At 43.9% G+C, this 18,595-nt stretch overlaps 1 protein-coding gene across 2 annotated transcripts in view; it reads right to left on the reverse strand.

The window, feature by feature from the left end:
* Window positions 1–725: 725 nt before the first annotated feature.
* The window catches only part of PLEKHG2 (pleckstrin homology and RhoGEF domain containing G2), a 164,643-nt gene continuing 146,773 nt past the window's right edge, over window positions 726–18,595 (reverse strand). For both annotated transcript variants that reach the window (XM_040323358.1, XM_040323357.1), the window contains 6 exons: window positions 16,497–16,598; window positions 13,414–13,452; window positions 11,876–11,892; window positions 10,388–10,678; window positions 6,554–7,880; window positions 726–3,548 (listed from right to left, as the gene is read on the reverse strand). In XM_040323358.1, coding sequence (XP_040179292.1) covers window positions 1,087–3,548; window positions 6,554–7,880; window positions 10,388–10,678; window positions 11,876–11,892; window positions 13,414–13,452; window positions 16,497–16,598 — 4,238 coding nt within the window. In that variant the 3' untranslated portion in view covers window positions 726–1,086. The remainder of the gene's footprint in view (window positions 3,549–6,553; window positions 7,881–10,387; window positions 10,679–11,875; window positions 11,893–13,413; window positions 13,453–16,496; window positions 16,599–18,595) is intronic.

Below are 18,595 nucleotides of genomic sequence, written 5' to 3' on the forward strand. Positions count from 1 at the left end.
GATAGAGGAGAGCTGTCACTAAGTAGGAGCCATTTGCTTCAATTAATCAGATCGATTATATCTTTAAAATGCTAAAGTGGAAATGTTTGCAGTATTGGTGTAGTAGGCTAACCTCTAGGACAGGGATATGCAATTAGCGGACCTCCAGCTGTTGTCATGCTTGTGGCTGTCAAAGTATTGCTATGCCTCATGGGACTTGTAGTTGTGCAACAGCTGGAGGTCCGCTAATTGCATATCCCTGCTCTAGGAGTTCTTCCCAAGGGGAAGTACATGTCCATACTCAGGTTGGTACACGGTAGGGGTTTTGGCATTTAAAAGGAAGAGTTCAAAGGACAGACTACTTTTGGTCCACAGTTTTAATACTGATGCTTCCCCAATTGCTTAATAACCATCAAATAAGAGAGCCTTCAAACTCTAGTGATAACAACAGTGCCCTAGAAGAAACCGTGGAGAGGCTAGCGTCTTGATTTAATGCTGAATCCTTCAGGGCAGGGTGTGCTTGACATGGGGGATGAATACAAGAGACAGGAAGAGAGTGGCAAAGGTTGTGATGGCAGTACATGACCAACTAAATTTTATCAAACACTGTTCTGCAAAAGTTGCCTATCATATCAGTGTCCTGTATGGCAACACAGATGTGGTAAAGCCCAAGCCTATTTCATCATAGCCTTATTCTGAAGCATTAAGGCCTCAATCTGAAGCGGACGGAGGTTTTTTGTATTGTATTTTTTTTTTTTTTACAGTTGATCAAACTATGTTTTTTTTTTTTCAGTATATCTTACATTAAAAATACATTGACTGTTGTGTCTTTGGTGCAAATTGTTCATGGTAAGTGCAATATCAATGAACCTATAACTACTGAAATTTTGGCTAACAATCATGGTGTTGGCCATATTGGCACATTGTCATCAAGTTCTACATAGAAAAAAGTGCACTTGGACATACTGCTGTGTCTTATCTTTGGCATATATTATTGTTCTGTTCTGAGAATTCGTTTTTTTTTTTCAACTTTAAATCCTCAGTTTACAGCATAGTTTGGAAAGTTGGCATTGACATATGCATCTCGTCCGTATTTTGTCCTACAATTCACAGATTCATTTTATTTTCTAAGGTGCTTCCATTAATGTTGATCTTCCGCGAGGTGGGATATTCTGGTGCTTGCAACAAGGGGTGTATAAGACTCACCTGAGCATTGCTGAAAGAGGCTATTCTACCACTACCACCAATCTGTATGTTAACAGTGGTGGAGTAACTTGCCTTTAAAGTGGTTTTGTCCTTTGTGTCAGCACAGTCCCATTTCTCCATACTCTCACATGGTTTTACTGTTTCATTATGTTCTGTGGTTGGAGAATGTGAGGGTGCTAACATTAATGGAGATGCAATTTTGGAGAATAAATTTGGTGCTTCATCCAGGGACTGGCATTGTCTAAATGGAATTGGTGACCTCAGATCATACTTCTTTTCATGAGTGATCGATTTCTGCGTCTTGAAGGGTCCATACTTTGTGCGCAGCTCCTGAACATCAGGCCAGTGGATACTGGTTAGCTCATGAGTACCAATCCCAGGGCTAAGTGGACCCTCTTCTGAAGCCAGACATGGGGGTGATTTGTTTTCGCACCAGAATTTGCTTTCTTCGCTTGGTGCAGTTGTTGGACTAAAGGCACTTGGGCTGACACAATGGTCTGCAACAGTGGGTACATTGTTTTCACAAGGTTTTCTAGTATGGAATGAGAATCCAGGCGACCATGGTTGAGCAGGGGGACTTGTGCAAGTTGGAGTAGAATTGGCTGAGGAAGAAGAAGACCTCTCCAGGCTACTAAATGAAAGAGGAGTAAATGCACAAGCTCTGCTGCCAGAGAAAGAGGGTATGCGGGAAGGCTTTGGACCCGTTGCATTTTGATTAGGGGGAGGAGAAAACATTCTAGAACGTAGTGTTAGTGGTGATTGGACCCGTGAATTTGGTTCAGAAGCTGTGGATGTTGGAGTTTGTTTCATTGATGTAGGACAAGGGACTGCTATAAGGACAGCAGAACCTGGGTATATACAGACCGGCCCATCTAATACTTTATTCCCAGGGATTGCCTTTTGAGTGGCGGAATGACGAAGGAATGGCTTGGGAGAACCTTCTTGTGTCATTTTGGAATCACACTCATTCATGTCTCCCTCCTTTTTGCTATCCACCCATGCTTTGTTTGTAGTGCCTTTAGGTTTGGTATCACTCAAAGGTAGACCAGAATATAATGAATTTCTATATGGTGATGGACTACGAACAGAACATTGAAACTTTGTAAGTGAAGGCTGTGTTTCTGTTTCTGCACTTCTAGCCTTTGTCATCGGACTTCTCTTGGTAAATGACGGTTGAGACTGTGGAATGTTCTTGGACAAGGCCACTGCTCTTGATAATTTTCTTTGCAAAGTTGTTGGGGAGAAGAGGCCAGGATTTGACACAACTTTCTGCTGTTTTTTAATATGTGGCTGCAGCATCCCTTGGAATTCTTTGGCAGTTGAAGTATTACTCTTGAAGGATGAGGATCGAGTTGCCATACTTAATTTCTTTGTACTGTTTGCATTTTGCTGAGACGGAACCGAAATTGTAGAGTCAAGCTGAAGTCTTTGCATGACATCCTTAACAGCTGGGGAGATACCTCTGCTTCTTGGAACCCTTGATTCAGATGGTGTGCTGCCAGATGTATCATGGGAGCCAACAAAATTGTCATCAGAGCTTGAATGGGAGCCGTTTTGCCGAACTTCTATGGGTGACTGGAATTTGGTCATTTCTTTTCTTATACAATGTGGTACAGTCGCACATTTACTATTTATTGGCTCAGGTAAGTTTGATTCTTGTGTCCTATCACGGGCAATGACTTCCGGTACATCAGGAAGCTCTGTTATGTTTGAGACCTCAACATTCTTCTGGTACATATCACAGCTTTCACCTAATATTGTAGTGGGTTCCTTAGGATATATCTCACAATTAATTGATGTTATTAATTCAAGTTCCCCCGCTCCTTCTAATTTCTGATCTTCTGTGGTATTACTTTCTGGTTCACCATGAATTGTCTTTTGGCCTTCTGACAACCTAAGTTTTTCAGATCCATTCATTTCTAAAATACTGGTTTCTTCGCGGTCTGTACATTCAACACAAGTTTCAGTGAAATTTTCATGTTCTGAAGGACAAGATTTCAATTCAGAAACTTCATTTTCTGTGACATGCTCTAGCAGACAAACAGGTGCTGGTACCAGTTCGGGAACAAAATCATCAATGACTAGTGGTCCCTCTATGGGTCTGAACGCATTAACAGAGGAATCTTGCATTTCCTTAGTTTCTTCAGGTAATGTTTCTTCTAGTTCAATGACCGCTAGATGTATATCTGGTGACTTTGAGAGCGGCACCTGTTCCTTTAATGGTAGCTGAACCATTAGAGACTCCATTTTGTTCAGATCTGAAGAATTCTCACGAACTGCAGGAAGTGAAAGTCCATTTTCTTGAATACAATTAATATGAAGTAAAGTTTCTCGGATCGTTAGATGCCCATACATCTGAGGTTCTAGGTGACAAAAAAATAAAAACATATTCAGATTGGTGAAATATTACAGCTGGGAAAAAGACTCTTGCGAGGAAGCTAAAATCAATTGCAACGTGTTCCCAAAGTGTATGTAAACTCATATTGATTTTGTTTTGGATAGAGTGTGGAAATATTAAATCTCCTATCAGGCTTTTATCCAGAATTTCGAGGTTGTCACTAGAACAGGAGGTGAGGGGAAATCTTCTAAGGGGGATACCTATTCCAGTGACAACTGTCTAATGCTGAACACACACGATCGGAATTTCTGACAAGAAAAGTTTGATGTGAGCTTTTGGTCGGAAATTCCGACCGTGAGTAGGCCCCATCGGACTTTTCCTGTCAGAATTTCCGCCAGCAAAAATTTGAGAGCTGGAAAAGTTGTTGGCAATTCCAATGTGCAAAAACACAAGCATGCTTGGAATCAATTCAACGCATGCTTGGCTCGTTTTAGTGTTGTGTGTCACTGCGTTATTGACGGTCGGAATTTTGTGTGACTGTGTGTATGCAACACAAGTTTGAGCCAAAATTCAGTCGGAAAAAAATCCACAGTTTTCTTGTCAGAATTTCCGATCGTGTGTAGGCGGCACAAAAAGGAATTTTTCCTCACATGGAGAGATTTCTTCTCTCTTTCTGTTTTGTTTCTTGGGCAGGAAGAAAATGGAAAATGCCCCAAACGGACATATACAACATGGCACTTCCTAACCAAATGCTTGTGTATAAATTATCATCTTATCATCTCATTTTTGCTTGTATGATGGCACTCTGTGGTTTGGGCTTTTAACCTTTTGTATCAAAAGGGAGACCCTGCCCCAGAAATAATGGTTGTTCCTCCAGTTTTCCCCACATATTAAGCTGGGCTTTATACCAAACAGAGCTGTAAGCTGGCCTATGTTGCTTTTCCAGTATATTCCTAATGAGAATCAATTAGGGATTGCAAACACCACAGCTAAGCCCAATATGACATAGTTTTGGAAAAGTAAGTGCGTGAAGCCTTCCATTTATTATCCCATTAATATTTAATGTCAAACATTTCCTAGTATTTTAGGAGATGAAACTTGAGTGCTAGAATGTTGCAACACTATTATATGCGGGTGCTGGTACTTGCAGTTCATAAGGTTAGTATTAGCATAATAGTTTCAGTGCAAGTACATTTTTCATGGTTATATGTTATGAGGTAATTAAGTCAAGTGTCAAGGTTTTGACTTCAGCGCTAGAATATCGTAACACTGTTATATGCGAGTGCTGATTCTTTTTAGTTCGTAAAGTTAGTATTGGCATGATAGTTCAGGTAAAAGGCAATTTTTCACAATTACATATTAGGAGTAAAGTTAGTCTACGGGTCAAGGTTTTAGAAATAAGAGTTATGCCGCGTACACACGGTCGGAATTTCCGGCAACAAATGTTCAATGTGAGCTTTTGGACGGAAATTCCGACCGTGTGTAGGCTCCATCGGACATTTGCTGTTGAATAAAGTTAGGTGTTAGGCCCCGTACACACCATCGGATCTATCTGCTGAAAACGGTCCACCGGACCGTTTTCAACGGACAGATCCGCTGCGTCCGCTGCCGGATTTCTGTCTGATGGTTGTACACACCATCAGACAGAAATCCGCGTGTAAACAATACGCGGGGTGTGGCCGCGCCGTCGCCGCGACAATGACGCAGCGACGTGGGCGGCCCTGGAAGGTCAAAGCTTCCACGCATGCGTCGAATCAGTACGACGCATGCGAGGGATGGCGGTCGGTCGGACGTGTCCGGTGAGTCTGTACAGACGACCGAACACGTCCGACGGACAGGTTTCCAGCGGACAGATTGGTTAGCATGCTAACCAATTTTGGTCCGCTGGAAACTGTCCGATCCGCCGGACAATTGTCCGCTCGGGCCTACACACGACCGGATCTGTCCCCTGAAAATGGATCCGGTCGTGTGTACGGGGCCTTAGGGTTAGGTTAACTGTATGGGGATAATTTTCAGGGTTGAATGCATCAAGAGGCAGCTGGGTGGGGGCTGTACCAAAAGTCAGGGAAAAGCATACGCCTGTAACATAGGAATTTAAAGATGTATATCAAGGAGGGGTTTTGTGTAGTGATAACATAATAAGATAATAATGGCCATCTTGTGAAATCTTCAATTAGCCAGGGCATTTCATTTTTATCATTTTGAAATGGGTAAAAGATTTGCTTGAAATGTTAGGAAGAAAATTTTAGAGGTTAAATTAAGAGATAAGGCTAGGGGGAATGCCAGCTGAAGTGGTAGGTTGATGATAAACTATAGCATGGATACTTTGACTAAAATGTACATATGTTTTTGGCACCAGACAAACCTGTGCCCAAATATCCTCCACCAAACATACCTCGACTTTCTTTTGGCTTTTGAGGTTTGATCAATGCAGGATACCAAGGTGGTGACCCACGAAAGGGCTCAACCAGGTGTTGGTACGTATGCAGTTCAGCTTAACAGAAATTCAGGAACCATTGGCACACACTTAAATATATTTTCTCACTTTCTGAGGCCCCGTACACACGTCCGAGAAACTCGACGGGCAAAACACATAGTTTTGCTCATCGAGTTCCTTGTGAAGCCGCCGAGGATCTCAGTGAGCCAACTTTTCCCATTGACTAACGAGGAAATAGAGAACATGTTCTCTTTTTGGCCCAACGAGATCCTCGTCGGTTTCCTCTGTGAAAAGTGTACACACAACCGGTTTTCTCGGCAGAATACGTCTCCCATCGAGTTTCTGTGTACGGGGCCTGAGGTTTTTATTAACATTGTTTCAGTCTAAATCTTAGCATCACATAGCAGTTATACCTGTAACCTCTTTGAAGGGGCAGTACGGTCCTGGTGTATGGAGCTGTTTCCTACACTCTGTCCTTTATATATTAACTTTGAATTGTGTATAATCTTCACAAAGATTTGGTTTTAATAAGCTATACATAAGATTTTCTTTTCTCTATAGAAAATGTAATAAGAGTCCTATGCTGTTCTCACCTGTTTTGTGTCTTTCGCCCATTTGCTCTTCCAGAACCTGTGGAAGGGTCTTCATGATTGCCTTGTTCTGAGTTGTTGTCCTTTTGTATTCTCCATTCTTCTTCTGCGTCTTCATCCTGCCAATTTTTTCACCGTACATTTTAGCAAGCAGCTGCACCTTATTAATTATTTTCTCTGAGTTCTCAATTAGGCATAGGTCATCTGTCTCATATAAGCTCATACCCGGAGGGCAGCAAGTGGCTTTATTGGTGTCACTTGTGAAGCTGGCGAGTTCTGTTTTAACATGACCCTCCTGATTGCCTATATTTTCTTCAACATTATTTTTCTGCTTCTCTTTCCCTGTTTCCTTCTTTAAAGAAACCTCTTTTGGCAGTTGACCTGCATGTTCTAGATCAGACTCCTCGACGATAACCAATTCTCCGCCTTTTTCGATCAGCTGTTTCCTCTGAGACTTAGTTCTTTTCAAAACCTGTCCAGTATCTGGCATATTTGGTTTTTCCTTTTCTTTCCAAGCTTTACGTATTTCAGCACAGGACTTGTACTCCAATTCTTGCTCTGTGGAAGACTTTTTTTCTTGATCAACTACGGTTTCTTTAGCTGCAACACATGGGGGCTTCCTATGACAACCTACTTGTCTGCCCTCTGGGATAAGGCCATTGGTCCTGCAGATTACCTTTTCTCGATCCTTCTTTACCTCCTGCTGCATTATATAATTAAATCTTAAGATTGAGTCTTTTACTACACCAGTGGGAATGTAGGAAATGCTGTCCTCTTTGCTGAGGTATGATGCCCCTGCATCTGCTGTTTCATAGTAGTTTTTGATCCTTTCAATCAGCAACCGGTCATCTGGGGTCAGAGTTGAGTCTCGCTTAGCTTTTGTGCTTCTGTCTTTTTTTTCTGGAGCTTGCTTATGGTTCTCTGTATCATTTTTGACAGTCACCCCCCGTTCTTCAACCTTCTCCTTGAGTACAGGAGATACAAATGTTCCTTCTCCAGGGCACTCGGAATCCTGTTCTTTTTTATAGGCATCCTTTTTACTGGTATTGTGGCCAGTCTCTTCTTTCTTTTGATCTTCCAATATGTCTTCATTTGATTCCTTGTTTTCTTTCTCCTGCAAGTCCTCATCTGAAGAACCAATGCATGAGGGAACTTCAGGGACCTCTGGACATTGTTCTTGATTCCTAAGCTCATCCACCAAGTCAGAGACTGCCAAGTCACCACTGGAAAAAACATCCTGCGTATCATCAAGGGAAGTAAAACCAATCCTCTCAGTCTCACCAAGGCTCTCTACAGACTCCAGATGACTGATTTCACAGACTGTAGACTCCTAGCAGAAAGGAGACAAAAATGTTGTCAAGATTTACAAAGCCTCTTTATTATAGAAGGTACCTTTAATATTTACTAAACTATAAAAAGCATTATACACATGGGCACCAAAAGGGGCATCTAGTACAGGACCTGATTACCAGCAGAAGGCTACCCCTACAAAGTGTACTGAGTTAAACAACTGCTCAGAATAGTCAGAAAATAATCTACTTCAATTCAATTCAATTCAATTCAATTCCAGACACATTTTTTTTTTTTTTGTTTTGGATAGAATGAGGATTGTGGGGGGAAAAAGAACAGAGATAAATTAGATTACGTGGTATTTTTAAATTGTTGTCTGTGTTCCCATATGGGAGATCTTCCTACTTCCTATTTGATGGGTTGTCAGTCAGGGGAGTAGGGGGGAACTAGGTTGGGGACATAAACACCAAACAATTTTTTTTTCTAGTAGAGTAAGAAAGGATTTTATTTCTGTCTGTGTCTGCATAAGGAAGATTTTCCCTCACTTACTCTCCATATGATAGATGTCATAACAAATTGAAGAATCTCCCTTATACAGACGGTATTTCAAATCTGAATTTACAGTGTGATGCATTTGCTTTAAAGCAGTGGTTCTCATCCTGGGGGGGTCGAGGGTCGAATGATGATTCGCCAGGGGTCACCGAATCCTTTTTGCAGCCGCTCAGCAGGGCTGTCCCTGGAGCCTTTGGCCACCCAGCTGGGCTGTTCCCGGAACCCGCAGCCACCCACTCAGCCTCTTCGCAGGCGCCCATTCAGTTCATGGCATGGCTGGGGGGCAGAGACTAGAGGTCAGTTGAATGGTGAGGATTGTGAAGTGGGAGGGGCTGGAGGAGACCCTTTCTCCAGATTTCGGCATAGGTGTCACTGCTACGAGACACCACAAAGTCGGAGACACAGTGAGTAAAACTACCTGTGATTATAGTTGCCATTAAAAGTCCCAGCTATGGTTCTCAGATCAGCAGATGACCTTGATCAAGAGCACCTAAGTTGGCTGATCAGAACTCCCCCCAGCATTGCCACTCATTCTAACTCCCCCCAACAAGGAGTAAGGGAAGGAATAAAAATAGAGAATACATGTAAGGGAGAGGAAGAGGGGAAAGAACAAAGAAAAAGGCAGAGAAAAAAATAAGAGAACAAGAAAAACATCTAGAGAGAGGGATGGGAAAAAAAAAAGAAATTAGGATAGAGAGAGATGGAAAGAAAGGAGAACAAAGAAAGAGTGGAACATCCTAAAATGTACCATAAGGGGTTTTAATACTGTACGAGTTGAAGGGACTCAGGGAGCGCTAAATGTCCAAGGGTTAGAGGCTTGAATTACTCGTCTTGCCTTGGGTGCTGACAACCCATGCTACGAAAACAATTTTACTGTTAGGGGGGGTCCCCACAACTTGGAAAATGTTATCAAGGGGTCACGGCACTAGAAAGGTTGAGAACAACTTCTTTAAAGGATCTCACACAATAGAGCACTGAATGAGAATATTGGCCCAGATTCACAAAAGAGATACGACGGCGTATCTCCTGATACGCCGTCGTATCTCTGTTTTAGGGTCTTCCTAACTATGCGACTGATTCATAGAATCAGTTACGCATAGTTAGCCCTAAGATCCGACAGGTGTAATTGAATTACACTGTCGGATCTTAGGATGCAATACCTCGGCCGCCGCTGGGGGGAGTTTGCGTCGTAAACCAGCGTCGGGTATGCAAATTAGTAGTTACGGCGATCCACAACGGTTTTTCACGTTCGCTACGTCACTGCTAGTCTAGTTTCCCGTCGCAAAGTTAGTCGTCGTTTTTGCTGCCTAACTTTACACAGCCCACATATGTGCTGTATAAAGTATGGCCGTCGTTCCCGCGTCGAAATTTGAAAATTTTTTGTTCTTGCGTAAGACGTCCGGGAATACGAAAGTACGCTACGCACATCGCCGCTCGAAAAAATGACGTCACTTCGCGCAAAGCATGGCGGGAATTTCAAAACGGAGCATGCGCAGTAGGTCCAGCGCGGGAGCGTGCCTAATTTAAATGGCACACGCCCCTTTGAATTACGCGGGCTTACGCCGGAGGCCGGCGGCATAAGTTTTCATGCAAGTGCTTTGTGAATCAGGCACTTGCGATGAAAACTTGCGGCGGTGTAACGTATCTACGATACGTTACGCCGCCGCGATTCTACGTGAATCTGGGCCCCTGTGCAGAGAATTGTATAAGAAGGGCGGCATATACACTTTTCCTCATTATCCTTCACTAAATCTTCACAGGTTGAGAGTTGTGTAAATACAATTATATGGTTTATACATAAATAAAAAAAGTGTTGAAATCAGACTCTCTTCATATTCTAAGCCTGTTGTAGGAAAATTACACCTAAAATTTGATTAGTTGCTATGAGGAACAGATTCAGTTTTCCTTTTCTCCAGTTTGTATTTATTCAGCTAATGAGTAACTCATGAATACATGATATAACAATTAACAAGAAATTCTACTAAACAAATGTACCTCCTCCCTATCCTCTGTAGTTGCCTTTTCTGAGGCTGTAGATGTAGGCTCAATGCTTATAGGATCAGCCCGGAGACCTCTCTGGTTGAGTAGCTCCATTATCTCATCAGTGATGGAGAGGCTTCCAGATAGAACATCGTCTGGCAAACAGAAGGACGAGTCCTCCAAACTTTCCTCACAACCTTCACCTTCACCTGTATCTTCCAGGATACAGGACTCCAGAGTGCATATACTGTCAGCAGACTGCAGAGAGGTTGTGGATTGAAAAAGCTCTCCTTCACTACCTGCATGCTGTAAAAAAAAAGAAGACAACCTTAAAGGAGTTTTATATATAAACTAACTTTCTCCAATCCCTTCTGCAACCTTTGGTTAATTAAAGTGGTTGTACATTTTAGACATGAAATATGAACAAAGCATATCCCTCTATAGTGTGTACTTGTCTCAATTAAGAGCACTAAGTGTCAGTTCTGTCTGCTGCTTTGTTCCTCTGCTACTTGTGACAATTTTTCCTGACACCAAAAAGAAAAAGGTGAAAGGGGAGGGATCTCTGTCAGATTGACAGCCTCAGCTGTTTCTGTGTGAAGGGGAGTGTGTCTCTTCCCTCCAATCAGCTATTAGAACTCTCCTCACTGAGCTCTGCAGAGTGTAACTTTAGCTCTCCATCCCCCCTTTTTTTTAAAACTCTCTATAGATGTTGAACTTTGAACAGCTGTAGAGATCAGAAGACTGCAGATAGACAGATACAATTTATGTAGGAGGATTTGTTTCTTCGATGTGTATCACCTGAGGTCAGTCACTTGTGTATATGTAAGGGTTTATAACCACTTAGGCCTCGTACACACGACCGAACATGTCCGCTGAAACTGGTCCGTGGACCAGTTTCCGCGGACATGTCCGACCGTGTGTAGGGCCCACCGGACAATTTTCCGGCCTAGCGGACAGGTTTCCAGCGGACAAAAGTTTCTTAGCATGCTAAGAAACATGTCCGCTGGAAAGCTGTCCGTCGGACATGTCCGATGGTTAGTACAACTCATCGGACATGTCCGCTGGCCCGAAATGAGTGATTCGACGCATGCGTGGAAGCATTGAACTTCCTGGGTCGCGCACGTCGTCGCGTTATCGTCACCGCGTCGTCACCGCGTATTCTGTCCGCGGGGAATTTGGTCTGATGGTGTGTACACACATCAGACCAAATGATCCCAGCAGACATGTCCGATGAAAACGGTCCGCGGACTGTTTTCATCGGACATCGCACACCGCTCCACACTGGGGTGGCAGGGCGGGGCGTTTTTCAGGCGCTTTACAGGTGCTATTTTTAGCCTTTTAGGCTTGCCAATAGCCTCAGTGTGAAAGTAGCCTTAGTAAATTGTTATTTTCCAATATGTAAGCATAGTGGAACCTTTGTAATATAAGCGCCTTTTTTTTTCTTTTTTTTTTAATAATTTGTTGTCTGACACACTTATTTCCATTATAAAAGAAAATACTAACCTTCATCTGTGACAAACCTAAAAGAAACAGAAAAGCAGACTGTTAAAACTTGCAAACCAAGATGACAAGCACTTTAGCCAGTTCATGAAAGTATTGTGCTGGTTGTTACATTCTAAAGAGAGATGAAATCGTGCCAGAGCTATACAGTATAAGCTAAGGAAATATTTATGTATATAAAATATATTTATATTAATCTTCCCAATAATTCTACTACTAACCTTCCGAGTAACCCTCACACCATACTTCCAAGTAATTGTACTACTAACCTTTAAAAACACCCTCACGCCAACCCTCCCAGCAGCACTTGCACAGAGTATCCCTCAAAATAACCAACCCTAAAGCATTCTTAACTCTTTAAAGGGGTTGTAAAGGTACAATTTTCCCTAAATAGCTTCCTTTACCTTAGTGCAGTCCTCCACTTACCGTATTTATCGGCATATACCGGCGTATAGCGCGCACCCCAAGCTGAGGAGGGAAGTTTAGGGATGTCTTGCCCGGCGTCCATCGGCGGCCTTGTCCGGCGTCCGTCTGCGGCCTTGCGCGGGTCCGTCCAGCCTTGCGCAGGGTCTGTCTGCTGTCTTTCCCGGCATCCATCGGCGGCCTTGTCCGACGTCCGTCTGCGGCCTTGCGCGGGGTCCGTCTGTGGCCTTGTGGGTGTCCGTCTGCGGCGGGGTCCGTCGAGCCTTGTGGGTGTCCGTCTGCGGTGGGGTCCGTCGAAGGGTTGCAGCATCGTGTGTTCGAATTTGGCGCGCTGTGTAGAGCCGGATTTCCTGCGCACTCGGCTTCTCTCGGCTTCACTCGGCTCCTCTCGTGTGGCTGCGGGCGGAGCCGAGCGTGGCCGAGCCTAGCCGAGTGCGCAGTACACTCGACTCGGACAATGTCGGAGATAGCGGGGATCGGCAGGGTATCGGCGTATATCGCGCACCCACGATTTCCCCCTGATTTTAAGGGGAAAAAAGTGTGCGGTATACGCCGATAAATACAGTACCTCATCCTTCGATTTTGCTTTTAAATGTCCTTATTTCATCTGAGAAACGCCCACTAACACACAGCTCCTTTCTCTATCTGCAACATGGAGAGTGTCCTGACTCTCCGGTAGTCCAAGGGAGGGGGCGAGCACGACACTCCACACCAGGGAGAAAGCCTCGCATTACTGCGTGGAGTTACAGACAGAACAGGAAGTGAGGATTTCTCAGAAGAAATAAGGACATTTAAAAGCAAAATCGAAGGATGAGGTAAGTGAAGGAGGACTGCACTAAGGTAAAGGAAGCTGTTTAGGAAAAAAAATTGTACCTTTACAACCCCTTTAAATAATGAGATACATTCTTAACGCCTTGTTTGTGTACTCAAGTTTTCTGTGTCGAGATCCTCTGCTTCAACAGATACCAGTACCAGGAACCCTGCAAAATTATCTATTGTTCCGATATGTATAGATACCCACTGATGAATAGTTATAAAAGTCCTTTTACTCAGCAAAGGTGACAGCTGGAAAATGTCCGAAAAAAAACGGTAGCGCTACGTAGAACCATACTACTTACCACTGTGTTCAAACTGAGCCTGGAGTTCTTTGGCCGGTTCTGCAAAAGGACAGGACAATAAGTAAGAGCTGAATAAACATGGCGGTGCTCGTATTTTTAATGACGAATAACGAAGCAAGGGGATGGAAAGGACTTTTTATTTAGACAGGTTTTTATCTGGAAGTCTGTTAATTTTCACTGAACAATAAAAGAGGGTTGCTCAGCGCTGGATTAACTCTGTGTGGCAAGACTGGGCACAGATGATAGGAAATCTTATTTTCTACATTGTGACATCAATGGTGTCATGGATATGCAATAAAGTCTGGCAGCTTACCTGTCTCATCTGTTCATTAGAGTCCTGACCCTCTTTCTGGCTGTCTTTTATCACCTTCCTCCCTGTATGGCTCCACCCCAGGAAGCCTATATTAACCACTGCACTGCTAGTCTGCTTTGCTGTTCAACCTTTGCTTGTAGCTTGTTCCTGTTTGCAGTGTGTTACGTTTACCTTCCTGTGTACCGACCTTGGCTCGCCTCTGACTTCTCCTGATTGCCCGTTTCCCTGACCCTTGGCCTGTTCCTTGTTTACCCTTGTCTGCCAGTTGCCCCGACCTCGGCTTACCCATCACTATCGCTTGTCCTGCTTCCCCTCTCTCCCTGCGGAGCGTGACTTTGGGGACCTCAGGGGTCGCGACCTGGATCCAGCTGCGGCGAAGGCCATCCTCACCACCAGAGGCTCTGGTGAACTCAAAGCTGGGTCTTAGACTCTGTGCCCTGGGGAATCTTGGGCTCACGCTTCCTCTCTGATAGCAGCAGTCGGCTATAGGGTTCACTACCCTGTGGTGCATCCCTGACCCCAATGGGGTGCACTTGTCACCTGGCCACAGGTGACCTAACATATGGGTTTACATCCACTTTAAGGATTTTGGATTATACCATACAAGTGCCAATGATCAAGAAGATAACATGTAGGTTAAAATACAAATATTACATCAAACAGAATAAGCTGTGATAAAGGACCTATGCAAGGAAAAATATGAAGGGGGAAAAAACTGCGCTAATAAAAAGAATAAATGAAAAAATACAAAATACAGTCCATATAAAGCAGCAGCTTCATGTGAGATATACACAGAAAAATAAGAGAAGCCATGCTAGTTTTAGTCCAAAGTACAAAATCAGGTTACCGGTAATTGATTGGAGAAAATATGACTTGTTCTAATGTTTGGAATGGTGAGATGAATTCATCTAGTGTAGACACCAGTGATTTTTTCACAAAGTGCACCACCACCATATAGAAAACTTGCTTATCAGATGGAAAGCAAGCCAGGCATGTGTAGCCAGGCGGCTACAAAACAAACTCCCGTCCTCCTAGCGAGACAGCATGGCGACATCAGCACGTACCCCCATGAAGAGGCGTTTTGTCATACGTGACGTTGTTCCCCATTGACAACATCACGTATGACAAACTGGAGGAGGGTACGTGCGGACGTCGCCACGCTGTCTCGCTAGGAGGACGGGAGTTTTTTTGTAGCCGGCTGGCTTCTCATTTTATGCGCAAATTTTAACCTTTAAATGTAACTGCAATATTTTTTATTTGAATAATAAACTAAGAATTAGACAATATTACGCTATGGTCAGTTTCTCTTTCTGGGTCCAATGCTGAATATTACGATGCGGATCTTATGGTGGTATCAGTGTGAGAATCAGTGCAACCATCTACCCGGAGTTTTCCTAAGATCATCCGTGCAAGCAAAGGCATTGGCTGGGCTATAGCCACATGCCTGGTTTGCTTGCCATCTGGTAAAGCGAGTTTTCTCTATGGTGGCGGTGCACTTTGTGGAAAAATCATTGGGGTGTCCACACTAGATGAATTCATCTCACCATTCCAAACCATTAGAACAAGTCATATGTTCTCCAATCAATTAACCTGATGTTGTACTTTGGACTAAAACTAGCACGGCTTCTCTTTTCAATATGCAAGGAAAAGCCATGCTCTACTAACAAGTTGGGGTCGCTCATGACAGTTTACTGTAAATAAAAAATCTTTAATCAACACATATACACACTTAGGCAGATTCACGTAGAGATACGACAGCATATCAGTAGATACGCCGTCGTAACTCCGATTCTGCGCCGTCGTACATTTAAGTGTATTCTCAAATTGAGATACGCTTAAATGTAGCTAAGATACGACCGCCGGCGCCGTCGTATCCTAGCTGTCTGTTTACGCTGGCCGCTAGGGGCGTGTACGCTGATTTACGCCTAGAATGTATAAATTAGCGATATACGCCTATTCACGAACGTACGCTTGCCCGTCGCAGTAAAGATACACCGTTTACGTAAGGCGTTTTCAGGCGTACAGATAAACCACCAAAAAGATGGCGCAGCCAATGTTAAGTATGGACGTCGGAACCGCGTTGAATTTTAGAATGTTTACGTCGTTTGCGTAAGTCATCCGTGAATGGGGCTGGGCGTAATTTACGTTCACGTCGAAACCAATGAGTCTTTGCGGCGTAATTTGGAGCATGCACACTGGGATACGTCCAAGGACGGCGCATGTGCCGTACGTTCAAAACGTCAATCACGTCGGGTCACGATTCATTAGCGTAAAACATGCCCCCCTCTTCACAATTTGAATTAGGCGCGCTTACGCCGGCACATTTACGCTACGCCACCGTAACTTAGGATGCAAGTGCTTTGTGAATACAGCACTTGCCTCTCTAACTTAAGGCGGCGTAGCGTATATGAGATACGCTACGCCTGCCTAACGTTAGGCAGGTCTACGTGAATCTAGCTAACTGTATATTACCAAGCCATCCAATGACACCGTGAGTAGCACAGTAGAGAACATTCAGAACAAAAGTCTATAATATTAGTCTTTATCTGTGCTATACACCTGCAGCTCTGTATGTACAGCCAATGATGTGTAAAGGAATGATTTGCATGGCTCCATCCATTATCCTGAAAAAAGGGATAACCCCATTTCTATTTTTTTATATATGTGATGGGTTTTTGGGGGATGTGGTGAAAGGTTATAGGGTTTTATTTATATGTGGTGTTACCCCTAAATTATTATATCCATATATCCAGCAACCCTTGCTACTTACCAGACAATCTGCGGCCTCGTCTTGGTTGGGAGCTGCTGCCAAGACTCTGAAGAGTGAATGATTTCTTGATTCTTCCTGGGCTACACATATATTGAGGAGGTTCTGAGAAAAAAGAAACACACCAGTAGATGAACACAAACTAATCGTATGCTTTAGTCATCAGAATCATACTTTTTGTCCAAATAAAAAAAAGTAACCAAGACTAATACCTTTTTTTTATGTACGGTAATCTTTATTTATATTCAATTTTTTATATCAAACAAAAAGAAGACAAAAAGCAGAGCAAAACAAAACAAAGAAAAATTTGGATCAGCAGGTCCAAGCTGCCCAATCATGTGTCTGAACAGAATACAAAATTCTAGGCCCGATTGGCCATCCAACATAGAGGACATGAGAGACGGAGGCGTCAGTGTCGTACCAATGAGAACTTATGAATCCTATCATCGTTAATTTGTCTCTTGCCCTGCTATAAAACATAGGCGATATACGTGAGTAGACATCACCGTGTTGGGCATGTTAATAATAGCCATGTGGCAAACAAACAGAAAATATAGATCCATAGGATCAAAAACCAGAAAGAAAAGAAAAAAGAATGCACTCATAAAAATTGTGTGAGCAGTCCTGCATCAAGTATCTTAAATGGTCAGTTCAGATCTATAGTTAGTTTGATATTTATGTGGTCATTCTCCCCCTGTCGGGATGGAGACTCTAGGTTGTGTGTCAGTACCCGCTCATCCAACATAGTGAATCCATGTGGCCCAAATTCCATACAATTTATCATATCTGTCCTTACATGTCACCATCCACTCCTTTGCAGCCTTTAATATCGTTCACCAAACGGATCCATTCCGAGCGGCTTGGAATTTGGTTACTTTTCCAGTAAATGGGGATCAATCTCCTAGCCGTATTTAGAAGATGAGGTAGTACCGACTTTTGATACAGGCCGAGAGGAATGGCGGTGTAAGAGAACTATTAGAGCTGTCCCCGCGAATTCGCGGCAACGTGCGCTCGCGTGTCCCTTGGCGCCAGACGGCCTATTTAAAGGGTGCACTGACCCCAGCCTAGGGCTGACGGATCTCATCGGTTCCGGTCCCTGTTTCCTGTGCCTGTTCCTGTGCTCCTGATTCCAGTTACTGAACCTCGGCTTCCTTGACCTTGCTATTGGACTCGCTTCACCTCTGACTCTTGGTTCCTGATCTCGGCTTCCCACGTGACCCTGCTTCCTGTCTGATGACTTTGTGCCTTGCTGCCTGCTCGCTGCTGAACCCAGCTTCCCATGTGACCACGCTCCTGTCTCCTGTTTTACTCCGCTCAACTTAACGGGTACCTGCGACTTTGTCCCTGCAACCTGCTGCGACTTCGTCCCTGCAACCTGCTGCGACTTTGTCTCTGCAACCTGCTGTGACTTCCTGCCTCTCAAGATCCGCATCACCTGCTGCGGGCTTCCGGAGTTCCATCTGCGGGCACTCGTGTCTCCCCTGGCCCTTGGTTTCCCCTGTCTCCACTCTCAGCGGGACCAGGGCCGGAGATTTAAGAGAGGCTGACCTCGTCACTTCAGACTTCATCCAGGTACGTGACAGGCGGGGACATGCAGGAGAAAGCTTATTGGAGAGTCAGAAAGGTCCATGTCCAGTATACTGTTTATTTGGGTTCTAATGTCTTGCAAATAAGGCCTCAGCTTAGGGCAGTCCCACCATATGGGTAAAAAGGAACCCCTTTGTCCACACTCCCGCCAGCAAGCGGCCGAGGAGGTCGGGTAAATTTGTTTGAGTTTAGTGGGGACCCTGTACCATCTAATTAGTACCTTAAACTCGTTCTCCTGCATTTTCATATCAACAGAGCTAGGCGGTATAAATGATTAAGTTGCGTGTCAGTAAATTCATGTTGGAATAATGCCTTTTCGGCCGCGTACACACGATCGGTCAAAACCGATGAAAACGGACTGAAGGACCGTTTTCATCGGTCCAAACCGATCGTGTGTGGGCCCCATCGGTCAGTTATCCTTCTGTCAAAAAAATGAGAACTTGCTTTAAAATTTAACCAATGGACGCCTAACCGATAGGTCAAAACCGATCATTAGTAGGCACAACCATCGGTTA

The sequence above is a fragment of the Rana temporaria genome, chromosome 9 (genome assembly GCF_905171775.1).
Source record: "Rana temporaria chromosome 9, aRanTem1.1, whole genome shotgun sequence".
Taxonomy (NCBI): domain Eukaryota; kingdom Metazoa; phylum Chordata; class Amphibia; order Anura; family Ranidae; genus Rana; species Rana temporaria.